Source organism: Pelmatolapia mariae, linkage group LG8 (assembly GCF_036321145.2).
Source record: "Pelmatolapia mariae isolate MD_Pm_ZW linkage group LG8, Pm_UMD_F_2, whole genome shotgun sequence".
In the NCBI taxonomy this organism is placed as follows: domain Eukaryota; kingdom Metazoa; phylum Chordata; class Actinopteri; order Cichliformes; family Cichlidae; genus Pelmatolapia; species Pelmatolapia mariae.
The window spans coordinates 5313803-5341732 of NC_086234.1; the positions used below are offsets into that span (position 1 = coordinate 5313803).

General features: G+C 41.4%; 2 protein-coding genes across 2 annotated transcripts; one reads left to right on the forward strand and one right to left on the reverse strand.

Annotated features, from left to right (window-relative positions):
• The first annotated feature begins 1275 nt into the window (after positions 1 to 1275).
• acsf2 (acyl-CoA synthetase family member 2) lies at positions 1276 to 27760 on the forward strand. The gene is made up of 16 exons (XM_063481942.1): positions 1276 to 1476; positions 4886 to 5081; positions 6789 to 6917; positions 7417 to 7470; positions 7600 to 7718; positions 8196 to 8358; positions 9806 to 9901; positions 10134 to 10285; positions 11855 to 11946; positions 12059 to 12135; positions 22464 to 22571; positions 22897 to 23048; positions 23866 to 24007; positions 25282 to 25392; positions 25478 to 25546; positions 27384 to 27760. The coding sequence occupies exons 1-16, from the start codon at positions 1361 to 1363 to the stop codon at positions 27432 to 27434; spliced, it is 1827 nt and encodes a 608-aa protein (XP_063338012.1). The 5' UTR covers positions 1276 to 1360; the 3' UTR covers positions 27435 to 27760.
• Positions 12341 to 20489, reverse strand: chad (chondroadherin). Its single transcript, XM_063482096.1, has 4 exons — positions 19567 to 20489; positions 16736 to 16899; positions 15471 to 15633; positions 12341 to 13378 (listed from the first exon to the last, which is right to left on the reverse strand). The coding sequence occupies exons 1-3, from the start codon at positions 20350 to 20352 to the stop codon at positions 15486 to 15488; spliced, it is 1098 nt and encodes a 365-aa protein (XP_063338166.1). The 5' UTR covers positions 20353 to 20489; the 3' UTR covers positions 12341 to 13378; positions 15471 to 15485.
• Positions 27761 to 27930: the final 170 nt, after the last annotated feature.

Here is a 27930-nt window from a genome sequence, read left to right on the forward strand (position 1 = left end):
CACAAATGGAGAGCTATGGCCACACAATGATCACGTCAAGGGCGGCTCAGCACCCCTCAGTGTTATTGCCATCACCTGGCCAACAACACTCACAAGTGATCCAACAAACTAGCCATATTCCCCACAACACTAAAGGTCACAACATAAAACACTCACCTCACAAGGATCTCTTCAGCATCCATCAACACTGACATATTAGATGCACACACAGTACACATTATGCCAACTTAAAAACAACCTACCCGCCTCAGCTACAAGACCATGTCTTAACCTCCTGCCAAGTTTGGTGCCACTAATTCACTTTGAGCAACTCCCAGCCTAAAACGCTAAAAAAAACCAATAAAACTTTACCTGTCTAGTCTTCAGTGGTGTACCGGGCTCGAGGCACCTTTAAACGCAAACTCAAGGGTAGGCAGCAGACCAGGGGTACAGTCTCCCACCAAACCCTGAAGCGTACCCCCACCCAGGATAACCACCAAACACAAAAAACTAAAACAACAAAGCAAAACAAACAAGTGCTTCGATGGAAGGGCAGCACAGCCACCCAGCTGAAACACACTTACTAAAGGGAGTCTGCCCAATTACAGTGAACACCATCACTCACCCACTTAAAAGCAATACAAAAAACTGATATTCAGTCTCCACTAAAATGTCCAAACAATCCCGGACGAGCCCCCACTTATGTTACGACCCGGCTCGAGGCCGCAACATAAAAAAAGGAGACGAATAGCAGAGTGTAGGTAGGAAGAGGTTTTATCTTATAATGGATAGGAGGTTGGCTGAAATGGCTGGTACCACCCAGGCAAAGACAAGTGAGCTCCCTGGGAGCTTGCCTCAGGTAGCACCAGCTGAAAACATTGAGGAGATTAGGGGATGCAGAGGGACGTAACAGCAGGCCTTTATTATTTTACATCTGCTTTCTTGTTTTTATGTTCAAGGGAAGACTTTCACGTTTCCTGTTTTGCCGAACCCCTCCTTTATCATTTTATTTAGCCTCATTTGTAAACGCCAAAAAAATCTTAGGTCTTCAAAACATTTTTCTAAAGCTTTGAAAGGTTCCTCTGTGTATAAAACATTAACACTAGTTAACACTATTTAAAACAATTTAATGGGCTATATGTTGAACCTAGAGGATAAACAAAGTAGCATCGATCCAACACCAATCCCGGAGTTGCTGTGACACTATCGATATTCGGATCGATCCACCCACTTCTGATGGGGTTCAAGGTCCGAGCGAGACACTGTAAACGGGTTGAGCCTTATCAGAAGAGGAGTTTCCAGCCTGTCGCTCAGTTCCGTGCTGGAGACGAACGACCTCTCAGCTCAAGTTTTGTGTCCCGGGCGCGGCCAGCTGCACACAATGATCCCCACCGTTGCCTTCTGCACTCCAACTATGCGCAATTGGGCTTTTTTCAGAGGTTTAAAGCTTTTTCAGAGGCCATGGACACGCCAGCCAGGACTACCTGCAGCCACTCGGTGAGTGAGCCGTGGAAGGTAAAAGAAGAGAAAGCGCTTTCGTTTTAAAGCAAAGCTCCTGGGCGGGGGTCTTGTAATTGGAAGTGAGTAAACGCTCATAAAAATAGCATCACCCGAAGGAAAACTAATGCGCTCGGTGGGATGTTAAGTGAGCGCCTTTTCTACCAAGAAACATCTGTTTGTTTCGACTTGAAAGTTGTTTTTCCGTCTGCAGAACTCACCCCCAGGATTAGTGGTCTCGGGTCTAGCGTTGCGCAGTCTCAGTCTCGGCTTTTTTATGCACAGACTTTGCAGCTAAAACTGTTAAAATCAGAAGGAATTCAGAAAACTTCACGAATCCCTGAGGAAATTCTGTGGTCACAGTCGCTCCAGGATTTTGGAAACGGTGATAATACAACCCATAGCAAAGTGTGCAACTATTGCAGTGTGTGTTGTTGCTTTAGATGGAGGAGTTGTGAGGAGAGATCAACAGGCAGGAATGTTTTCCTGTGGCTCGGTGATGCAGCACGTCGTGGAGATCAAAGAAACTGAAGAAAATCTGTTTCCACAATCACGGATATCAACATTATTTCCAAGTATTTCCAGCTTTATTTATTGTGTAAAGATGCAGATCACCGTGTCCACCTCCTGCATCGATGTGATACTTTGAACAGACACAGTAAACATTGATTTAATCAGTGTGCAGAAAGTTTTTTCTTTATCTGAGCAGGATGGAACAGAACAGTTGATTTATAGCAGGGGTCTCCAATCCCAGTCCACGAGGGCCAGTGTCCCTGCAGAATTTAGATATCACCCTGCATCAACACACCTGAATCACATGATTAGTTCATTACCAGGCCTCTGGAGAACTTCAAGACATGTTGAGAAGGTAATTTATCCATTTAAATCAGCTGTGATGGATCAAGGACACATCTAAAACCTGCAGGGACACCGGCCCTTGTGGACTGGGATTGGGGACCCCTGATTTATAGGGTGGATCCAAACTGGTACCGAGGTCTGTTCCATGTGCTCTCACAATTTTGGAAGTCCTCTAGCTTTCATTGGCTAAGGAGGAGGATCAGTAATGCAGACCACCTGGGAACCTCCAGCCTGTAGAAACCTGATGGCGTTTAGTATTTCTTCCTCTTTGGGAGTTTTCACCCATGCTCAGCAGCCCTGAACCTTCCTGCACCTCATTTCTGCATGCAGTCAGAAAGTATGTAATGCAGTAGATTCATAAAAATCAAGTCAAAGGCAGTTTTTAAATAAAACAAAACAAAACAAAACCTTGCATTGTTGTGATTATGGAGAGAAATGTACCTTTTACTCCCCTGCTCTGCTTAACTTGTACAGTTAGCTGTTATGTTACATCCAGAATGGATTAAATCCATTAAAAACATGATGTAAAACTAGCAGATCTCTACCTTTTTGGGTTGTGACACATTCAGCTTTGTTATTTTCAGCCACATTTCAGTCAATCTTTCACCAGTTTTACACTTTCCCTCAGAACTCTTCAAATGGTTTAACAAATAAGATTTTCATGTGAAATTGTTTAATATTTAACATAAACCAAAAGTGAGAAATCCAAAACACTCATTTGGTTTTGTTTTTATTCTTCTGCCTGAGCTCATTCCATCTCTGCTTGCCAGTAAATTTTGTCTTTTGGTATCGTTCCTTCATTTAAGCATTTGTAAGCAGACACAATGTGCAAAGGCAGCCACGGAGGACAAAGGTCTAGAGCAGGGATGGGAAACTCTAGGGCTCAAGGGCCGGTGTCCTGCAGGTTTTAGATCTTACGCACACCGGAATCAAATGATTCGTTCATTGCCAGGCCTCTGGAGAACTTCACTACGTGTTGATGAGGTAATTTAGCCATTTAAATTAGCTGTGTTGGATAAAGGACACATCTAAAACCTGCAGGACACCGGCCCTTGAGGCCTGCAGTTCCCCCACTCCTGATCTACAGTCTGAATCAAATCGGTACAAAAAAGGGTGAAAAACCCCTCAAGTTTCCTAAAGCTGACAAAAACAGCTGCTCTAGAGCTCTCCAGGATGTGAGGCCTCTGAAAGGGTCTCTGTGTGTCAGCTGGTTTGCAGTAATCTAGTGCCAGCAAATTAGAAACAGAAAGGATGAAGGTTTGTTGTTGGATCACGAGGTGTTTAAAACACAGCTGTAAGATTTCAGGCTGTTTGTTTTTTACACACATTTTTACAAATGTTATAAATCCTGCTGTGGTTCCTCAGTCGATCATTAATAGTTTCACAAAGGACGTGCACCTTTATTTGTATAAAAGCAGGCAATTAATTACTTTGCATGTTTAACTGTTTGATTTCAGGCTTGTGTTTTTTCCTAATAGTGTTTTTGTTGTTGTTTTTTGTGGGGAGAATACTGGAGCTCTGGGCCCCAGACCAGTGTGGATTTGTTTGTTGACATTTAGTGTCCCCCCCCCCCCTTCTGTTAATCTGCGTCTGTACACGTTTTCTCTGTCGTATGGAAAGTTTTTGTTTTTAATTGGTTGAACTGGGATTTAACAACCCTGAGGTTAACTAACTAACATATAATGAGCATGCAGGGCTCTGTGGGGACTGGTGAGACATATAAGCTGTTTTCATGGAGGCCATAACTGGCTCTTGTAGTGTGCTCAAAACGTGTTTATTTCTGCTGTAAAGTTGTACATTTTAACACTGGGTCTCTGCTGGGACTAGAGGAGTTGGGGCTTTAAGTATTTCAGTATTGGTATCATTTTTCAGCCCTGCAGGTTTCTGCTTGTCCCAGACTAAAAACTGTACACAGACACTTGAACTTCCTGCTGTAGTTGTAGGTTTCATGTGTTTCTAAGCATCAGAGCTAATAATGCCAGATGAGACCTAAGAAGATTAAATGTCTAACTCATTTCATGGGTCATTTGGCTTTTGGTTTTTATTAATGCATGTAGATAATAATCAAGGAAAAATCCAGAAGAAGAAATAATAAATCTGATGATGGAGACCGATTAGTCTTAGAGGTCATCCAGGTCTTTGTCTTTAACTTTCTGCTTCTAAATTCAGATAAATCTGAGGTTATTGTACTTGGCTCTAAAAAATCTTAGAAATATGGTATTGAGCCAGATGTTTACTCTGGATGGCGTTACTTAGGCCTGCAGTAACACTGTGAGGAACCTTGGAGTCATTTTTGACCAGGGTATGTCCTCAATGGAAGCCATCAGATGATCCAAAACGCTGCAGTAAGAGTGCTGACAGGGACTAGAAAGAGGGAGCATATCTTTCCTACACTGGCTTCTCTTCATTGGCTCCCTGTTAAATCTATAACTGAATTCAGATCCTGTTGCTCACATACAAGGTTTTGAATGATCATGCCCCATCTTATCATGTCCTCTAAATTTTCCTGCAAAGCTTCCAGTGTCTGAAAATCTTACTCTTTGCTTCACAGCGGCCTCCATGTGGACGGTCCGCCCATCGTCCCGACTCTCACCACCAGCTACGTCCATGGCACGTCTTCCACTTCGCTGCTCCACATGACGGTAGCAGAGAGCCTGCAGAGGTCGGTGGAGCGCTGGCCCGACAGAGAGGCCATGGCTTTCCTACAAGATGGAGTCCGCAAGACCTTCGCACAGTTCCAACAAGATGTGAGTCCTTTACTTTAAGGCACGTAGAGCAAGTGTGTCGAACTTATTTTAGATGATGGCTCACATAAAGACCAGTTTGAGCTCAAGGTTGATGGAATAGTAACTGCTTAATTATTTAATTTTCAATTATTAAAAAAAAACTCTGACTACTATCTGGGCCAGTCAGGCGAAAGACATCCCTGTTCTACCCGACAACTGGAGATGCCATTTCCTGTTAAATTGCTTTTCTTGTTTAATGAACTAGAACAGCCCCTTTCTGCCTTTTTTAGACTGTCACAACCACAACACCTTGACAATATCATTTTTTTAATGAGTCAAAGTACTTGACCAGAATATTTGAAACATTGTTGCAAAGAAGAAAACAGAAATCCATTGCATTGATAAATTGGGGGATTTACTGAAAGCCATCCAGGAGAACTGGACCCCCTCGTGATCTGTTCACTCTTCCCTCAGTGTCCATGTAGCCCGAGCATGTACTAGTTGTTAAATTGGACCATAGCTCTTTTCTTCTAAAACCAAACCTGGACCCTTGATCACATCAATCTAAAAGGTCCCTCGTGACCTCATGAAGATTTTCATGGTGTTGTCAGGTTTACTGTTCATCCACATGATCGAGGTGATCATCAAATCAGGTCTCAAGTGGATCCTGTGAAATGTGCTGTCCAAGGAGCAAGGAGCACATATGGTTAATGCAGAGATTCATTTTCTGGTTTAGAAAATCTGCACATTTGCTCTTTGATTTTTTTTCCTGCTTTTTCACTTCTTTTAAAGACTACAGCTTTAGATTTAGAATAGAATAATCCTTTAATTCCCCACAAGGGGAAATTTAAACAGGCACATTTGATTGCTGAGTCATCACTAGCTACATAAGTCATAGCAGGAGCTTTAAACCGACACGTCACAGCAAACTTTGACTCCTGCCTGAAAAGCACCTCCGCCACTGATGCCTCGCCTTTTATTTCATCATGTTTAGTGTAAACATGCAAGTCTAAAAGTCACTGGTCAAAGTCAGAGCAGCACCACAGACTGTTTGCATTAACTTGGCACACAGTACAATCCCATTATGCCTTTTATGGCCCTACCTCTGCTCTACTTGGCAGCTCTGCTATGCTCTCCCTTCATGACATAAGAGAGAATGTGTTTGAGTTTCTGATATCTTCCTATGCCTGGCTCTGCCTGAGTGCTTTATAGCAAAGCTAGAAAGGGGTTTTGTTAAGTTAAGATCCTCATGACAGGATCTTAAATGACTTATAAGGAACATTATCCATTTAAAAAAGAAAAACACTCTTTAATGTATGAAAAGTGAGGGTAGTTCCTGTATGTTTCAGCCAATCAGGTGTTGGCTGTGGCTCTTTCAGTCTTGCTGACTGTGCAGTCTGCATCTCTGCTGCTGCTATCAGAGGAAATGAGGACAGATCCTATTTCAGAGCTGAGCTGCCTGCAGCGTCCCCAAAACCTGACTTTACATAAATTACTTGAAACAGCTGTTTTCTTTATTTGAAAGGGAAGAAAACTGCAGTTGTCACATGGAAATGTTGCTTTGCTAACACTGTTGGTGCTTTCTCTGTAGCTTTTCATTGTGACGTGTGTGAAACATGGCAGACGGCTCTGTTGCTGGCGTAATGTAAAGCACAGTAATCTTTGGACCTGCAGAATCCCCTGGATGTTTGATGGTCTCACTGCACAGAGTTGTTTGTGTCTCTGCAGGTCGACCAGGCTGCAGCCGGGCTGCTGGCGCTCGGAATGAAGAAAGGAGACCGGCTCGGCATGTGGGGACCAAACACTTATGAGTGGGTCCTGTTCCAGTTTGCAACAGCCAAAGCTGGGATTATACTGGTGAGTTAAAGCTGGGCATGTTGCAGTATTGAGATTTGGTAAGGGTGAAAACTAAGTAGGGGCAGGTGACTGGCTAAAGTCGTGTAGATGCCTTCAGATACCTCACAAATGTCACTTATGTGTTAAGGAAATCCTGTTCAGTGGGTCTAAGTTGTGGACCCCGATAAGCAGGAAACTAGATGGGAACTATATTTTCATGCTTCGTGCCACCTTAAATGTTTCCTGGAAAACCATGTCACCAACATGCAGCTCTACAGTGGCCTACCCACGATCTCCAGCTCTGCAAAAGTCCCGCTGTGTGAGCCAGACGCCAAGAGGTGGCGTGGCCGGCCAGCCCTGACCCTCAGGAAGTTATTGTCAAGGACACTGGACTGCACATCAATGCTTTCTGTCTGCCATGCTTCACAGAGATGCCTGGAAGGACTGAAGATGATAAAGATGAAACTTAGTTTCTTGAAACCTCTAGTTTCTTCTCCTTCCTAATGTTTACCTTCCGCAGGTGGCTGTGAACCCAGCATACCAGGTGCAGGAGGTGGAGTTTGCCTTGCAGAAGGTGAGCAGTTTTTTTTTTTTCCAGCCTGTTTATGTTTTCTTTTTTTTAATTCTTGGACACAGAGACACATGCATATGTGTGACACGTGAAAGTTTAACTTCTCTGCTCCTTTTTTTTTTTTCCCCGCAGGTTGGGTGCAAAGCTGTAGTGTGCCCTACGCAGTTTAAAACCCTGAATTACTGCGACATGCTGAGGAATATCTGTCCAGAAATCGAGACGTCCAGTCCAGGAGACATCAAGAGCAGCAGGTACAGATCACCTGTCAGCCCCTCAGGTTGAAACGTGATGTTCCTTCCAAGCATGAAGGCGGCAGGTTTAACGGTTTAAAGATTATTGTGACACAAACACTGGCCATGAGGCTGATTTGTATCCTTGGAAGAACCAAAGACGAGCTTTTTAAATTCAACTGTGGAGAGACGTGGTGGTTGGAGGCTTTTAAAACAGAAGGTTTTACATTAAAACTAGTGCAAAAACATACATTCTTCATATGCTGATAGCTTCTTTACATTGGAAATTGCAAGGCTTGCTGTTAATCATTTGGTTGGTTCAGTTCCTTTAAAGTTAACTGATTTCTCCAGAAGACGTTGCTATTGTCTGTTTACCTGACTGATACTCTTTACTTACAGCTTTGCCAACCAACAGATTTCCAGCGGTTAAACATCACACCCTGACCGTCATCTCTCTGGTTATGCTGACCCTCTGATTATTTGCTTCCCTTCCACCAGACTCCCTGAACTCCGCTCCGTGATTGTTTTGGACAGCCGACAGCCGGGCATGCTTCACTTTGAGGATGTGATGCAGGCCGGCGGCAGTCAGCACATGCAGCAGCTTCAGGATCTGCAAAAGAAGATCTCGTTCGATGACCCCATAAACATCCAGTTCACTTCGGTAAGTGATTTACAGTCACTGTTCTCTTCCCACTGTGGATGGATGGTTTATTTATTTTTGGCATGCAAAAGATTTTGTTGCCACAGGAAATATTTCAGAGTTCAACAAGTAATTATTATAAGACGTTAAACGACCTGCTGCAAGGTCATTAAAACTTTGACTGTTAGAAAAGTTTAAACTGGTGAGTTAAAGATTCACACACTGTACAGCTGTAATGAAGGGGGAAACTATCCACAGAGAACAAACTGTTTTTGTTAGAGGTGGTAAAGAATTTTTTTCATGTCCAAAGTTTGGTGTTTTAACATTCACGTGTGTGGTGCCTGACCAAGAAGCAACCTCCAGAGACTGAAGAATGGAGCTGAGATTCTTGTTGACCAGATCCCACCCACAAGGATGCTGCTAATAATCCATAGTGTTGTAATCTCCCAGGGACGATGGGAAAGGATGGCCTGTGTCCCTCCATGGATATGCTTCTGCAGACCATCACCACACCGGTCATGCTGAACAGTGTTACAGGAGCCTAATGTTCTCCACAGCTTCTCCAGAGCCTTTCACGTCTGTCACATGTGCTCAGGGTGAACCTGTTCTCATCTGTGAAAAGCACAGGGAACCATTAGTGGACCTGCTAACTCTGGTATTCTATGGAAAATGTCAATTGTGCTCCACAGTGCTGGGAAGTGAGCACAGGGCCCACTAGAGGTCCTCAGGTCACCCTCATGAAGCGTGTTTCTGATTGCTTGGTCATGCACAGTCACACCAGTGTCCTGCTGGAGGTCATTTTGCAGCTCTGGCAGTGTTCATCCTGTTCCTTCTTGCACAAAGGAGCAGATACTGGTCCTGCTGAGGTTAAAGGCCTTCTACGGCCCTGTCCAGCTCTTATAGAGTTACTATCTCATGGAATCTCCCATATGCTCCTGAGACTGTCCTGGGAGACGCACCAAACCTTCTCGCGCTGACATGTTTTGATGTGCAATCCTGGAGGATCTAATTTACACCGACCCTTGCCAAATGCAAAACTAGTGAAAACCATTAGAAAAGACGAGGAGGTAAAAAATGTCCATGGCGTCCAGGTGTAAAACCATTCCTGTTTTACGAGCTTGTCTCACTGTTGAGCCTCTAGTGCACATGTTGGTAATTTCTTTAACACCAAAGCAGCTGAAACAGATTAACAACACAGCGAAACACCTGCAGTCATAATGAAGACAAAATCAATCATATCCATTTGACTGTTTCTTTCTTTTTTCTTTTTTGCTCGTCAGAAGTTGTGAATCTAATCTTACAATCCTAAACTCATCGCATAATTTTAATGTATTATTATTTTCTTCAGTGTTATCTGTTAATAAGGTATCAGTGCTGTCTGATAAACATCTGCAAACACAAAGCCAACAGATTAAGTCCTACTTTATGGCTGTATAAGTGCAGTAATGTGAGAATAATATTTTACCAGGGTACAACTGGAGCTCCAAAGGGTGCCACCTTGTCACATCACAACATCATCAACAACTCCTACTTTATTGGAAGAAGACTGGGATACCACTGGAGAGTAAGTGAATTAATCAGGAATTCACACCATTAAGGCCTTTTTAAATAATTTACTGATTTTCATTAATGTCTTTGTTAAAGTTTGGGCTTTATTTTATTTCAAAAATCCATGAAAGGATTCAAACTAACGAAGAACTGATCATGTTATAAACTACTGTGTTTTTGCTTAAAGTCTTTTCATTGCAAAGGGTTTTTTTTCCTAATTTTGACTACTTTATTTCCTCTTTTTCCAGCCTCACACTCGAGTCTGTGTGCCAGTGCCTCTGTACCACTGCTTCGGCTCTGTGGGTGGCGGGATCTGCATGGCCGTGCACGGCATCTCCATCGTCTTTCCTTCCAGGGGATACGATGGAAAGGCAAACTTGGCAGCTATCGAGAGTGAAAGGTAATGTCAGAAGTTCAGCCAGGATTTAAAAAATAGGAGACCTCTAAGCCTACAGGGCTGTGTTGTTGTGCGAGTTAACAGAAAGATATTTGATCTTTAATACGCTTGAACAAAAGGGCTGAGACTATAATCGCCTTTAAATCTGGAGCAGTGTTGTACCTTTGGGCTCCAGGATACGATCAAATTAATGCAATGCAAACTGGTTTCACACGTCTCATGTTTCCCTGCTTAACGATGATTTTTTTTTTTTTTGTAACTGTAATCTGAGTGCATCTCATTGCTAACACAGAGCTCTGTGTCTTATCTTTTCTTATGGAATAATGTAGACTGTCTTGTGTATTTGTGGCATGTCTGCTGATTAAAGAAATGAGCTTTAGTCACCATTTAAAAACTTTGTGTTCATCTGAGTGTTGATCTCAGAAAGTCAAATATTGTTTTACTACATGAGGCTGGTGAGCCTTAGTCTCAGATCCTTCATGAATGAGATCAGATATTTCCCAGAAGCACTTCCTGTGGCCTTGTAAACTGCCCCATTAGGATAACATAAACAGTGTGTGTAAAATGTCTCCCACGCTTGCCAAAGCACAATGGATCCATGTTTTCATGTTGTTTACACCAAATTCTGAAAATGTAACAAATGTTGTCTCGTCTGACTCTCAATTTCTGCAGCGAGCGAATGTGAAGTGAAATTTAATTATATTTATAGAATACAAATTCAAAACAACAGAGTCACCTCAAGGTGCTTTATATTGTAAAGTGAAGACCCTACAATATAGAACCACAACAATTAGATGACCCCCTATGAGCAGCACTTGGGGATACCAGGAAGAAACCTCCAGCAGAGCCAAGCTCAGGGAGGGGCGGGGCCATCTGCTGTGACCGGTTGGGTGTGGAAGAAAAGAGGAGAGATGTGAAGTTTGATAACTGCTAATTAAAATGTAGCTTCAGTTTCCTGATATTAGGTGACGGGAGTTGCGGCATTCCTTTTTTTTTTTGACAATTCTCTATAAACCTTGGAGATGGTTTACAGAAATGCTCAGTCCTGTGTATATACTGCCACCCCTCTTGTAAAGGGAGTAGAATTTATAATTTATATTCGTATAGTATTGTCTTCTTTATTTTTGTCTATTTTTTTCTATCATGCTTACTATGACTGGGAGAGTTCTGCACAAGAATTCCAGTGTGCCTTTGCTGCTGGTTTATCCACAAATGGACTTTGAGTTTGAGGCCTCAAAGATAGAACTGAATGTGTGACATCACGGCATCTGTGTACATCATTTATATACAGTCTCATCCGTGGTTACAGTTCTGCTTTCTCTGCAGTTGTTGAGTTCTTCTCGGACTCCTGTAGTCACCTGTTTGATAACAAAAGTGCATCATAACCTTGGATACACCTAATTTGCACATTTGGTTTTGGGGTCATTTCCTATCTTCACACAGTTTTGTTTGTTTTTTTTGTCCAGTTGTTATCATATACAGATATTACATTTATATAAATGCGTAATCAGTAACAAAAAGTGTTTTTTGTTACTGAAGATTTTAAACTCTGTCTAAATGTTCTCTTCTCAGGTGCACCTTCGTCTATGGCACGCCCACCATGTATGTCGACTTGCTCAACCAGCCGGACCTCACTAAATATGACTTATCATCAGTGGAGGGGGGTGAGAAAAGAAAATGACTTTTAAAGTTCATTTTCTGATTTTTTTTTTTTTTTTTTTTTTTTTTTTTTTTTGTGTTCATTTGCTTCTGTTTGTTTACATCTTTGAACTTTAGGCATCATGGCTGGTTCACCCTGCCCTCAAGAACTTGTGAAGAAAATTGTATCCAACTTGGGTGTGAAGGAAATAACAGTGAGTCTTTTTTTGTTTTTTGTTTTTGTTTTTTTTCCCCCCAGTATAAGGTCAATGTTTGATTTATGAGTGATTTAATGGTGCAGTTTAACCTTTGCTCACTAGGGGGAGACAAATCCTCAGAAAAACTACATAATGGAGCGAGTTCTGATTTTTAAGGTAGAGACACAACAGTAGGCGTCTTGTAGGAAGGAATCTGTAAAAAGTTTATTGGATGTTAGCACTTCCAAAAGTCCAGGCTGAATATACATGAGCTATGTCTGAGGAAACCCTCTGATTTGCTGTTAGATGCTTGTTTAAAAAAAGAAAGTGAAAAGTGACAATGTCTTACAAAGAATTTGCTACAATGATCCTGCATTCATCTTCTTATTGACCAGGGTAGAAAAAAGATGGCGATTCACTGATCTTGTCCTCACTTTCAGTCTTTTTGGCCACTCTAAATGTCAGTGAAGGTGTGCATGCAGAAACGAGGATAGATAAAGTGTTGTTGTTTGTGCAGCTCTTCACGTTATCCTCTGTTTGATCTGAGCTGTTTTCAGCTCCTCCACCTTTAAGCCAACTTTCGCCTGATTGGCTGTGTCTTGCAAACAGAAGGCTGAAACAGGAGCTGAGCGGGGCTTCCTCAGAGAGCCACATTGAGGATATCAGCTCATCTGCTGGGGCTGTGACTGAACTCGAGGCTCTTTAAAAACGTGGTTTAACATGTTGAAGAAGACACTTTTACCAAGAGCTGAACAGGAAGAATAACAGACAAGCAAGCAACCACACACAATGGATTAGGTGATTTTTGGTTAATGGATGATGGGTGTTTCCAGTCTTTCTTTTTAAAGCTTTAAAGACAAGAATGGAAACAATCTCCTTATTTTAAGCTCATGTGTTTTGTTTTGCTTAGACTGATTCACGGTTTGTCCATTGTGCTGAAAAATTGAATGCACAGGGACGGGATGGCAAATCTCTCCTCAACGTTTTCCTCATTTACTTAAAAGCATCCCTTTTTTCCATCCCGTCTGCTTCCACTTCATGCTGAAGTCTTCATCTTTAAATATAATTCTCATTCATTTATATCAAATCAAGTCGATGCGTGTTTGTGTGTAACTGAAGCAGACCAAGGGCGACGTGTGTGTCTGTGTTTATGCTGCTGACAGCCTCTGGCAGATGAATAGATGGAGAGTCTTTAAGTAGAAACAGTTAGCATTGCTTTCATTGTAGCCGGTCACCTGGACAGGCTCCTGCTCGGCGTCTCCTGTGGGAGAAAAGACACAAACTCAGCAGCCAAGTCAAACAGTCGGCCCTCCAACCAGAGACCCCGCGACCTGGACTCGGTGTGCTGGACCCCAGGGCCAAGATGGAAACGTTCAGTCTGGGATAGAGGGGGAGCACACGGAGTTCTGTGGTCAAAAAGAGAAAATCATAACAGTCCAACGCCAAATCTGAGCTACTCCAAAACCACCTTAAACCTCATTTGGGAATCCGCTGTCACATTGTACCAAAGTCCAGCTGAAAACCTTCCATCACAGCCGAGATGAGACTTTATACTTGCACAAAACTGCACATCAGGCGTTTGTAAAGGCCAGCGAGCGTTTAACTGTCATTTAACGGTTTCCAGTTAATTATCGCTCTTTCAGAGATGTTTTCACAGCTATTTGTTTATCTGTCAGTAAGGCTGTAGAAAAACTACAGGGCTGACTGTTATGAAACTTGGAGAGGTGGAGCGGAGACAAAGAAAGAACTCATTAAATTTCTCCATGTCAGAGTGCTCTTCTGTTTTAAAATAAGCATCGTTTCACAGCCTGTGTGTGAAGCAGATTCCTCTTAAGATCTGTTGTCTTTAGGAGCTTTTAAAGATGGGAAATTTGCTGAGCGTTGACACTAATCACATGTTAAACGTTATGATCAGCTTGGCATCAGACACTCAGAAGCTGCTTTGCATACTTTGCATTCTCTAAAATGATTTAAATACAACCTCAAAAGAGCCACACATGACAGATTAACTTGTAGTAATGACTTTCTCTGTGACTTGATCAGACTCTCACATTGCTGTGGAGGAATTTTGGACCACTCTTCTAGTGTTGCTTCGGTTCCCACCAACGTATTTTAATCAGTTTGAGGTCTGGTTCATTGCAGTGTCTTGATTCTGTTATAGATTTGCTGCTGGCTTTGGATCGTCGTCCTGTTTCATGACCCACTGTCCCACAGCTAAAGCTCGGCTTACAGAGGTCCTCACATTTAACTCTAGATTACTTTCGCATTCAGATGAGTTTATGGTCGACTCGAGGACTGCAAGGTGCCGAAATCGCCACTTCTCAACCACTGTGCTGACAGTTGGTACGAGATGTATGTGCTGATGTTCTCCAATCTGTGCATTATAGCCAAACATCTCCACTTTGTTGCAGAAATCTTTCTTTAGTTACAACTTTGCAAACCTGACCCAACCCCTGGCAACCTTGCAAACGAGCCATCATTGTTCAGTCTTTCTAACTGTAGAGTCTGAGGTCTAGCTCTTCTGCAGTTTTGCATGCTCTGATCTTTGGATAATTGTTAAAATAAAGGACGACACAATTTAAAGTGTCACTGGTTGAATTTTCTGCTGAGTTTTTGTCTGCAAAATATAATTAATTTCTTTATTTTGTTTTGCAAATAAAAATGTTAGCGTTTATGTCTAAGTTAAATTTGTCCTCACATATAGTAGTAAAAAACTTTGTGTTTTCTCGACTAGAGCAACAACATCATCACTGATTTGTTATCTTTTTCTCTTATTCTGGTCTTATAGAAGGCTTTGAGACCTGATTTGTTATAATTTACATCAGAAAAGCTCAACTTAAAGTGGCTGTTGCTCTCCCTGCCTCATCTGCTAAACAGTCAACACAAGAAAACAATCAGATAATTACAGAAAAAGATCACTGGTATTCCCTAAAGCCCAAGTTAAAATGTTTAGATCTTATTTTTACTTGGCAACAGGAAAAACAGACAAAAGAAACAAAAAAGAAAACCAAAAAAACTGTCTTCAAAACTACTTAAAATTGCTGACATGATCATTTAATTTATCAACTGCTGTATTGTGGAGGCAATTTAAAAAATAAAAATAAAAATTAAAAAAAGCCCCTGAAAGTCACTGATCCCAAATCCTCCCAAAAAGTCAGAATATTAACACCTAAAAACCAAAAATTGTTTTCTTTAGAACTTTTTTTTTTTTTCCGATATTTTAATCGGTGAGCTTTAGAGGTGCTGATGCTCCAAGCCCAGGTTTCCGGTCTTCATGCACCACTTCCTGGCTGCAGCTTCATATTCTGAGTAGTAATCTACATTTCCTCTTCTCGTCATGGCTTGTTCGGTACCTGTGGGCTGTGAGTTCATTGGCGCATGCCCTTTTTGGTCCTCGCTGTCTTCGGTCTGCAGCGCTTGAACCCAGTGATGTCTCTGACTTGCTTGCCCTTATGCTGATTCGGAGATGCGCACAGTGCATCTGGACGGTTCAGGCTTGGGATCGAGTCCATCCACCTGCAAGAAGCCAAAAGATGAGAAGCATGAAGGAGAATCTTTCTTATTTAATACAGTGTGTGAACCTGAACAGACACTTATCGGGCAATTGCTGTCTGATAACTATGAAGCTGCTCCTGTGTTTTTAGCTGTCAGTGATGCTGCAGGAGTTTGCTGGTTGGTTGAACAGACTGATTCTTTAGCCTCGACAAATGTTGTTTGATTTGGCAAAAAACGTGGTGCAGAAAGTTCCCAGAGGAGGAATCATAGTGACTTTAGAGTCAGTGACGCTACCAGCAGAGTTTAGAGTAAAATTACATGAACGATACGAATGGATTGTATGTTACAAATTTCATGGCAATCAGGATGAAGAGAAGTAACGTTATTAAAGTAGCACAAAGACTTCATGTGAGAAACGGATGTATCCACCATATCATCATTATGTGGGGGATTTAGCTTTTTGGGACTTTTTATTAATTTTTTTGAAGGGACCATATTTAGGTAATATTTAAGTAATTATTTTTAATGCAGTTATTTTATGCAAAGGAAATCTTGCATTCTTCCCAGTGGCCACTAGGGGGCAACTGACTGAAGGTTGAAAAAATCTGAGAAACTCCTTTTCATTTCTTGATTTTATGACCTCAGGGGGCAAAAAATAATTTCCTAATGAGTTTATTGTATTACAGAAATCTTATTCAACCCAGCATGATGTTCACTTTGTAACCGATTGGCTCGTGTAGAGTAAAAAACAGATGTGAGTAATGGTTGTTTGAAGCACATTATAAATGTGCTTTTTGTGTTGACTTTTTTTTAAAAAAAGTGAAAATTCTGAAATCAGAAGAATAGTTGGACTTATTTACAACATAAATGTGCAATTCTGCCACAGTTTGTGTTTACAACATTTAAATATATCACAGTTATCATCACGTGCATATGATGACATCGCTGCTTTATAATCTGAGCTCTTTACAGTTACAATATGAATGAATTATTTTGTGGCTTTTATTCTTTTTTTTTTTCTAAAATTTTAAATGGAAAAATATCAAAAGTCAAAATATTTAAAGATCCCCTCATTCCAGGAATCCTACTCGATCGTTAGTTGAAGATCAGCTTTGAGTCTTACTTGCGCAGTGGAGCTATCTGGCAGCTGCAGTTCCACGGGTTGTTGAGGAGGGTGAGGTTGGTGATGGTGTTGAACTGGAGGCTTTTGGGAATCGACTTTAGCCTGTTGTTTTCCAGGTGAAGCAACTTGACTGCCGTCACACCGGTAAACGCGCCGTCGGATAACTAGAAAAATGCAGAGCAGCACATGAGCTGTATTTTATTTCTGTTTTTTTTAATGGAGTGGAAATCTACCTGAGACTTGTGTGAAATGTTGGTAAAAATCCCGGGATATCCTCCATATCTGTCCAGGGTGTGTGGGGTAAGGGCGGGGGCAGAGCGAGGGAGTTGTGCCAGCGTTTTTCCTCTTTGGATAAGTGTTGGTGCAGGAGGAGGGATGAGAGGAGGCTTTCATCCCAAACACTGACAGTCTGTGAACTCTTTCTTTGCTTCACGGGTGCTAAAAGCTTCAGAGAGGTGCTACATGAGCTGACGTACATCAAGTGTCGTCTCCACCAGCAGGAGGACACGGGCGGATGAGAGGGGAGCAGAGCTTTGCTTGTTTTATGTAAGACTGGAGGAGAAGAGGTCGTTTGGAAATTTCCACTGCAGAGCGAGAAGTCGCTGAGGCGCTGGTGTTTTGAAGGAGTGAAAGATGGATGACTTCCAGCCTGGTTGAGGTGTGTTCACTCCTTCTGTCGTCTCCCTCTTCGGGACGCTGCCAGGAAGGCTCGCAAAGGCCCCAATTGTCCATTCAGCTGGGCCAATGGCAGGCTAAAAATACTCCTCTTTCATCCACCGTGGAACACCCTGCCTCTATTTACCTGTCTCCTCAACCCTCCTGACCTGTTTACAGGACCCTCACAGCCAAAGCAGAAAACGCCTCGCTGAAAATAACACTTGTGCAATAATTAGACTCGGCCACGCTTGGCCATACTCCAGCAAACAAAAACAAACCAAAAATACCAGCATTTGGCTGGAAATCTGCTTAATCTGCCCCGGCCGTGTGTGCTGGAGTCGGCGCCTCCTGCTGCTTCCACCTGGCTCGCGCACAGCCCCAGCGTGAGAAGCTTGTTATTTTACAGTTTACCTTTCTGGGATGCCTCCATATTTTGGCACAGGTACACTCAAATATTGGATTAACCCTGGAGTATGAGGCAAACATGCTCTCGAAGAGCTTAAACTGTACGCGCTCCTGCTGCAGCTGATGTGGAGGAACAGATGGGTGTCCCACAGGCTGCTGTGAAAACATCTGTCTCATTAGGTTCAACTCACTTTCTCATATGGGGCATTAAAATGGTCTGTTTTAATCTAATTTCTGGACACGTTCCAATTTAAATACAGCAGTGATGAGTAAAACTGCACTCCAGGGCATAAGGGAGGATCCACAGTTGATGGAGTCACTTCCTCTGACATGTTTGGGTTGTACTTTTGATCTGCCATCATTGAAGAGGCTGATTGGAGCGTGTTTTTAAAGGCACTGTTGAGACCATAAATGTAAAGTCCAGCTGGAATAACCAGTAAATGCATTTAACTCTCATTTCCCCTTAAAAGCTACAAAGAGGTTAAAGTCTTTTCCTCGCTGACTGACAGGATTGGTTTGTTCCACCCTTTAATTAAATCTGTAATTGGATGCCAGGTGCCAAAATACTGAGCTTGTGCTTAATGGATGACCCTGAATTATTTGTCCAAAACACATTCTGAGTACCTGGTTACAGCCTTAACCACAAAAAAACAATGAAATAAAAGCAAAGGGCCTGGTTGAAGCTTTAATGCACACCTCTGGTCTTAGATTCTGTTGTTTGACAGGCTGAAAAAAAAATCATTCTTTACACGTCTCCGTGTAACACACTTCAGTTTTTCTTCTTTTAGTCGTCTTGTGACTCCTCAGATTAAACTAAGCATCTCAAAATCCCCTGATTATGCAAACTGTTGTGGTCCTTGTCTTTGAAAAGACCTGTTGAATCATAGTTTTGATCGCCACAAATCAAATCTCCTACGTGTACCCTGAAACCTGTGTGGCTTTATAAAAAGTTAACTTCTGAATCTGTCAGAATTTGCTAATTAACTTCAAACTAAAGCTCAAGGTCATACTTGTAGACTGTTTCTTTTCTTAATCTAAAAAATAAAAATAAATGTGTTTTATGCCCACAAATCGAACATGTAGTAGAGTTAGGTTTAACACACACACACACACACACTTCTCAGTGGAAGATCAACTGTTGCACTTGTTTTTAGAACTTCACAGCTTTTTGCTAAACTCCTGCTCTGATCTGCATCCGGAGAAAGATCCCGTTTGTTTAGGCACATGTGTACCCTTGAGCATCAAACATCTGCTTTCGAGAGATGGAAAACTGCAGCAGCAGCTTTGCATTATAAGCATAAACTGAGACACATGTGGAGGAAGTGGGAACGCCCAAGAACACAAGACTGGCTTTAATCTCACTCTTTATGTAAGCTGTAATCATGGGATTAATGAGAGAAGACTATTGTGGGGGCACTTTTGTTCTTACCTGTTACAAGGAGGATGGTTTGGAAACTGCACTCATGTAAATTTGTACTTTTTAGGGAAGCAAATATTAAGTCAGACATGCAGAGACCTTATTGTGACATAACTGTTTTAGTTCGGCACAATATTTTCTTAAAGCTGAGCCAATTAATTCAAAAGACCTTTACAAAGGCTGGCTTGTACGTTTCTTCTAAATAACCTGAAGATATTTAAGAGTCTACAAGCAGTTTGAAAAAGACCTAATTTCAACAGGTTGTTTAAATTTCAAGCCAAAACTTCTAGCAGTGGCGTTTGTCAGGCTTTATGCTTTGCCAGTAATAAGCCCAGTAAAACCACAGACTGACCTTCTCCAGACCCATGTTGTCCAGGTGTAGTTTCTCCATGTAGCGCCCAAAGCTCTGGAAGGCGTTATCAGGGATAGTCTTCATGGGGTTCTTCCCCAGCGTGAGCTCCTCCACCACCCGCAGTTTGCTCATTGCCACGCTGGGATAAGTGGACATCTTGTTGCCGTCCAGGTGAAGTATGGCGAGGTTCTCTACGTCGTCCAGAGAGCTCGCGTGCAGTGTCGTCAGCTCGTTGTTGCTAATGTGCAGCCAGCGCAGGTCTTTGGCGCCCGAGAAGGTCCCCTGACGCAGCTCCCGCAGCCTGTTGTCGCTGAGCTGCAGAACAAAGAGGTTGATCATCGGGGAGAAGATGCCCTTTGGTAGGTCGCTGATCTGGTTCCCGTCTAGGTGGAGGTAGGTGAGCTCAGTGAGATCCTCAAAGGCGCCGGGCTTGATGGTGCTGATGTCATTGTTTGACAGGTAGAGGTAGACGAGCTTGTTCAGCCCCTTGAAGGCCTGGGATCCGATCTCTCGGAGGTGGCAGTGTTGCATGTGCAGAGAGATGAGTCCCTTGCTTTCGCTGAAGGCTCCTGTGGGTATGCTGCCCAGGTTGTTCCTCTGCAGGTTCAGCAAACGGGTGGCCTCCGACACCCGAGGGATCTTCTTCAGCCCCACGTTGTCACAGATGACATGCTGAAGGTCACCGTGGCAGTGGCACTGGCTCGGGCACTGGGCCGGGGCGCCCCGCACTACGATGCCCAGCATCAGAAGGCAGGTCCACAGCAACAGCCAGCTCACACAGCGCATCCTGAAAAGCTTGTAAATGTAACTCGGGTCAGTTAGAAAAATCCTGCAAAAGTGTCAGAGATCTGCAGAGAAATGTGAAGAGGAAAGGCGAACGCTTGATCCTGTTTGTTTGTGCTGAGAAACAGACGGACAGAGGAGGAGAGAGGAGGTGGGCAGAGCTGAGAGACACTTTGAGAGGAGGATGGACAGAGCACACAGCACTATTTATAACATTTACTTGAGGAAAAATACTGAGGAGGGCCTGCCAGGGTGTTGGAGTGAGAGATCTGCAGGAGGAAGTCAACTGTCTGAGAGTTTAACCCTAAATGAGCAGAAAGGTGAACCTCAACTAGTCTTTTTCTTTGCAGCTGGCTTCGTTTTTGCAGGACTTGCAATGAGCTTGCTCCAGGATGCACACCTTCAGACAGTTGATAAGAGTTTGTAATGTTTGATTAACTTCCAGGTGCATGTTAGACAACGTGGCACGAGGTCAGCTTGGCTCTGTGCTCACTCCCAGACATCGCTATTGTTTTTTCAGTCTGCGGTGGCAGGAAAAGGAGCCACTCCTGTGTAGCTGTTTTATAACCTATAATAGTCTCCAGATGGCTTTTAAGTCCTATTGCAAAAAAATATACTTCCATCATCACAGCAGTGAAAGTTTTAGATGCCACTTTACATTCCTGTGTGCATTCCTTTGTTTTGTGGTATCATGCAGTGGTATTTTTCCAGACCTCTGTGCAAATGATGGAGTGGCTTAACTTTTTTTTTAATGAATATGATTGGCTCAGGTTAGTGGATGGTTTGGCTTCAGGTGCGTGCATTTATGAGATGAATGAACCCACCCAGGATAAACGGAATGTAGAGTTTACTTAACAAATCTAACATTTTATTGGCAATATTGTTTCCTCTGCGACTTTCCAGGTGAACGTTCTCACTGTAGCTCCTGTAAATTTCCCTAAAAGTTCTGTCTCCAGCAAAGTTGGACCTTTTTCTAGTGCACCTCCCGCTTCTTATAAACATAGTAAAGAAAGTTAAATACATGATATATACCATAAACCAAATTTTAGAGGGTAACATGGTCAGAAATGGATGTAGTGCAAGACAGTAATTGAGTGAATATAAAAAGAGCTAAGAGCTCACACGTGTAGTTAAAGTAGAAAAATGACTCCATTAGTTTGACTTTGTTAAACCTTATTTTTCTGCCATGATGGATATTTTATTTTGAAGTGTTGAATAATCTCTCAAGACAAAAGTAATGAAGTACATTAGCTGTGTAACATGCAATAGAAAATAAAACACTGACTATGGTAAGAATTTATTACTGCTAAATTATTTTTATTAATTCATTTTTAAGTAATAACATCAGATATTTTCCATTTCCAACATTGCCTCTGAAAAGTTTAAGCCTTTTTCTCCTTTTATATACCACTGAGAACTGCTTTATTTTAGATTAGTGTGAGTTTTCTTGCTTTATTATTTTAGTTTGTATATCTTTATTGTTTAACTGTGGTGGTGTCTAGTTTTATTTTTCCTTAACATTCATTACAAACTGTTCTCTTTTTGTGTGGTTCATTCACATACAGTATTATACTATGATGCAGTCATGCGTGTCGTCATAGTATCATAGCATTATGTGATTGGTCAGATCAGCCGTGTTGGTCCACTGTACTGCCAAAAGCCCCTCTGAGCCACTGGGGCATGGCTGGATACAGGACCTCTGGAGGCGCCCCCTAGTGTCTGACACTGGCACTTTCTTTGTCCTGATGCATCCTGTAGATAAACAATTTGGTTTTTATTGTGGGGAGTTTTGGCTTGGGTTTTATTCGGGTTTTCTTTTCTTTCTTTTTTTTATTTTTCTTTTTTTTGTACTCTGCTGGCTCTGAGCAGATTTTGTGGTAAAGCAGGTACACACCCTGCTGGAGGAGGCTGCTGCCATCGGGGTGTGTGGTGGTGGTGACTTGTCCTGCAGTGTTATTTACTTTACCTCAGAGGTTAAATGCTGTGGTCGTTCTACAGTATAACATGCTTTTTTTAATTATGATTATGATTATTATTATTATTATTATTATTATTATTATTTGGACTTCACTGTGTTTCAGTTCCACCTGCTCATATCATTGTTTGTTTGACAGATTGGATATGGCACCACGGAGAACAGCCCTGTGACGTTCCTCGCCTCCCCACTGGACAACGTGGAGAGAAAGACTGAGACTGTTGGCTACATTACAGATCACTTGGAGGTAATTTGGCATGCTTCTCAATATAAATACTGAAATGCATTAAAATAAGATTTATTTTGAGTGCAAAAACTCATCCAAACAAAACAATTTGGGGAGGGCTGAACACTTGAATAAAAATCAGCAGGGAAGAAAACTTTTAATGTGACAAACAGTTATTGGTGAGGGTGAATATTCGGGGAATATAGGGCAAAAAAACAAAGTAATAGTTTCAAAGAAAGCTTGTACTAGCCTGAGCGAATCAAAACTTCACTTCTTTAACTCTGTGCAATACACCAAAAAATGTTTGGTGAATAAAAGTATGAATCATGAGTCACCTGCTCCACAGGCTAAAATAGTGGACCCTACAACCGGGATGGTCGTACCTGTGGGTACCTCAGGGGAGATTATGATCAGAGGATACTGTGTGATGTTGGAATACTGGAACGACAAAGCAAAAACAGATGAGTGCATCACTAAAGACCGATGGTACAAAACTGGGTAAGTTTAATATCGTTGACCATAGTATTTTATTACAGCAATTAGAGTATTCTATTACAGGTACTGAGCTGCAGTGGTTTGAATCATATCTATCTGATAGACTCCAGTTTGTTCATGTAAAAGGAGAGTCCTCTTCACACACTAAGGTTAATTATGGAGTTCCACAGGGTCCTGTACTAGGGCCAATTCTGTGTACATTACACATGCTTCCCTCAGGCAGTATCATTAGAAGGCATAGCATACATTTTCACTGCTATGCAGATGACACCCAACTTTATCTATCCATGAAGCCAGATAACACACACCAATTAGTTAAACTGCAGGAATGTCTTAAAGATATAAAGACCTGGATGGCCTCTAACTTTCTGCTTCTAAATTCAGATAAAACTGAGGTTATTGTACTCGGCCCTGGAAATCTTAGAAATACGGTATCTAACCAAATGCTTACTCTGGATGGGATTACCTCAGCCCCAGTAACACCTTGAGGAACCTTGGAGTTGTTTTTGACCAGAATATGTCGGTCAATTTCTTATATTAAAGTTTTAGCCTTTTTTCCTTTCCATTGTCACAAAGTGCTTGATCATAGTCTGATTGTTGGGGTATTCTCTGTATCATTGTTTCTCTGTGACAAATTTGAAATAAAAATATAAATAAAATCTAATTAAAGTCTTTAGTTAATCATCACTACTTTACAGCTATGAGTATTTTCTGCATTTTCAGGCAGCTAGGCTTTAAAAATGACTTCTGATTCTGTTAATAGACTGATTCTCTCCCATCCTTGTTGGGCATTTAACTGTTTCTTTCTCCTCTTGGCCAGCGACATCGGCAGCATGGATACATACGGCTACTGCAGGATAGACGGCAGGATTAAAGACATGATCATCAGGGGAGGAGAGAACATTTACCCAGCAGAGATCGAGCAGTTTCTGCACACACACCCCAAAGTTAAAGAGGCACAGGTGAGCTCAAACAGCAAGGGCTGAGCAGTAAACCTAGAGGGTGTTATAGGAAAACAACAAGGGAGACTAACTGTACTCAATTATTTACTATATATTCTGTCCGTGAACTTCAGAAGCGCACAGAGTAAGTTTTATTTTAACATCAGACTGGCGTACACTAAGATTGCTACAGCAGAAATTAAATTTTACTGAACATTGCTGCTTCCACACTTCAGAAAAAGTCTTGTTAAAACTGTGTTAAATGAGTGTGGCTTGATATCGTGTGTCATCAGTCTGAATTTCTTAACTTTTATTAAAGCCTATTGTGCATTATTTACAAGTCCAAAAGACAGGGTGACCCCTCCAACACACCACTCCCCCCATCGATGTGGTTAGGTGCATAATTGTTGGAAAGACACAAGTTTAGTCTCTGTACACCACCTCAGTGGACTTTAATCTAGCGGTCAAAAATGCACTTTCACCTTTTTAATTTAGTGGGGAGTTAAGATGAAATTTTGCATTCCGGTTTCAGTTAAAAGCCAACAAGAATGAGAGCACACATGTGATTTATATAAAAACGAGAAATGGAAAACTTATTTACAGTGTCGTTTAGTATAAATGAGAAATAATAACAAGCTTCTGTCCAACTTGCGTTTGGCAGCTGTTCACTGTAACACTGTCTCTGGTCTAGAGGTTCATAAGTGATTTAAAACTGTGGAAGTTTGTCCAATTACTTTTGAGCCTCCTGAAAATGTGTCTTTAATTCCTAAACAGTTGATGCAAGTTATTAGTTGAGCCAAAGTTTTTGCACTTCAGTCACACTTTGATTTAAAACCTGCTGCGGTGGTGTAGAGATGACAAATGCATCAGCTGTAACAACGTAAAAATAAAGTGTTATAAAGAACATGTTTAAAGTCGCACGAAAACCATAGTATCAGTGGAATGTGTTGGTTCACAACATGCAAAGTGGCTTCCAGACTTTGCCAGGTTTTCAGTTAGGACACTCTCAAGAACATTTTAAGAAAATGTTAACATTTAAAATATTTGTTTGTTTGTTTTTTCCTTTAGAAAATTTAAAAAAAAAAAAATTTATATTAACCCCTGAAAGAGTGTGTCTTGACTTGGCTTAATCTTTTGGCCCTTCATGTGATGTCTAATCCTCTGTATTTGTCTTAGTTTCGATCTTCGTGTGCAGCATTTGAACCTCCAAAGTTCTGTTACGATATTTAATATTTTGTACTGCTGAATGTTTGCTGTGTGATTCTAAATGTTCCTCGTTTCCTGCTGTCTTTCAGGTGGTGGGAGTTAAAGACGAGCGTATGGGTGAGGAGATCTGTGCCTGCATCAAACTGGTGGACGGAGCAGACTGCACTGCAGAAGAAATCAAAGCTTACTGCAAGGGACAGGTGGGGCACAGTTCCCGTCTTATATTTCATAATGAGCTGGAATTGTGTTGCACCATAATGAGCTCTGTTCATTTGCTCCTTTCAGATCTCCCACTTCAAGATTCCTCGTTACATACTTTTTGTAACCAGCTATCCGCTCACGATCACTGGAAAGGTAATTTCCTCAGTCCTGGCTCCTCCGCAGAGCTCATAAAAAGCAGGAATTTCTTCCAGGATTTGTACAAATGACATAAATTACAAATCAGCAGGTTTAATAAAATGTCATTCATCCTGAGTGAAAAACACATCTGTATTTAGCAGCTGCTGTAACAGTCTGCAATAATTTAGGGGAAGGAGAAATCCAGGATAAAAACACAAACTCCCCTCTGGTTCTTGTGTTTCTCTCGTGGGATGCTATTTAATATAATTTACTGTAGACTTGGCCCTGTGTTTGAACAGGCCTGCCATGAATGCTCTCAGACAGGAGGGACGGGAAGCTATTAGCTCGTCTGCACGCACACTATGGCCTGTTAGATGAATCCCAGAGGGGTGGCAGGCCGTACTCGACCTGGGCCAACAGATCACATCAGATAAAACCAAAACCTCGAGTTCAGATTCCTTCTAAACGGATCAAGTACGATATACGATAAAGCTTTCAGAAAAATGCAAAAAATGTTCTGCGTTCATGTTATTATTGTAACAGGCATTACTCATTTGTGTCTGCTCAGATCAGCTGGTGATTTGTTTGTGGCACTCAAACACATGTGGGAAGTTGCAGAGTGCCCTCTGCTGGACAGAATATGCGACATCAATGCAACGTTGATTGAATGGTGTTTCTCTTGTTGTTTGTTTAATTTGAAATTTTATTTATCGTGGAATATTTTAGTTGACCTCTAAAAATGAACGTCACTCAAATAAAAATGAATTTAGGAGGAAATTCTCCGTGGTCCAAAACTATTGGTGCATTTTTGGTTTTCTTGGAGATTTCTGTGTGAAAAGAAAAGAAGCCAAACCACAGGAAAATGCTAAGAGTTCACAAACTTGGGTAAATCTGACCACAAGGGTATCTTTACGTCAGTAGTTTGTATATTCTGCTCTGATGTAGCTAATGCATTGTGCCGGTTTAAACTGATTTTTGCCATTTAAGAAAAAAAATACTGTTGGTATTTACGAAGAGAGCAGAGTGACAAGTTGCATGTAAGAGACTGATCCTTTTGCATGTGTATTTCTGGGAGTTCCTGTTTTGAGGCATAAAATATGGGGGATATTTAAATCAAGTGTGCACACTGATTTACGTTTACCACACGCTATTTTTAACACTAATTCTGCCAACATTTAACACAGAGAAAGAGCATGTCGTATTTTTTTTATTATTATTTTTTTTTTAGAAAATGGCACAACTTCTGTAAATCACCCGTAAAACTAACCACACCCATTAGCGCTATTTGGGGTTTGCATTCACATGTTGTTTTGTCCCATTTAGTAAAACTGGCGCTTGTAATCCAAGCTGACACACCAAAAACTTCTATCTAGTTGGTGGATGTTGTTACGAGGTGGGAAATTATCCATAGAGGTCAGGTCAGGCTTGTAAACATGTTTAATTCTGCTGTAAAATTGGATATTTTAACATAGAAGTCTGTGAGGACTGACTGACATTTGGAGGCAGCCTTAAGTGGTCATTAGAGGAAGTAATCGAATTAGATTCACTTGTAGTTTTGGCAATTTTCACACAGATGCATTTGACATCTGAGTGCTCAAAGCTGTTATGAAAGACTCTTAGGTTGATTTAAAATAATTATTTATTGTAGTGGCCCCAGTTAGTGACAGGTTTTAATTTGCGTTCTGATTTCTTACGAATTAAATGGAATCACCAGCATACAATAAAACACTCGACCCCATTTACTAATAGGTTTTTATATATTCATGTACTTTGACCCTGCAGATTTGTCCATTTAGTGCTCCTGCAAAAACAGTTGTTGTTGATTCATGTCATTCTTCTTTTTGTCTTTCAGATCCAAAAGAACAAACTGCGTGAACAGGTGGAGAAGCAACTGAAGGAGTGAAAATGAAAAGCTACAAACTGTATGCCTCAAGATCTTAAAATATCTGAAGAGACAACCTGAGCACTCTGTGGAAATTCAGCTGAAATGCCACATGGCTGTGTATATTTTCCTGTAACGAGTGGTTACAGGGACAATGTAAACCCCCCCCCCCCTCAATACAGTATCCTGTACCTGCTGCTTCTATGTGGGAAAATAGTCCCACATAGAAACACTATTTACTTGTAAGGGCCCTTTTTAAGTGCTTTTGTCTGTATAGACAGGACAAAGGTTGTAAGGTTTTTGAAATGTTTTTTAATGATTGAAGTCTTTTTTGTTTTTTTTTTTTTTGTTTTTTTTATGCTGTTGAGGCACACACTAATTTTTATTTTGCAAAAATTTATAAAAAAAATCTTCATTATATGAACTTGAAATAAACCTTTTTACAAATTATTAAAACCAGGCATGGGCGTTCCTCTTGTTACGGGAAGAATGAAGGTGGGGTTTTTTTTTAATTTTT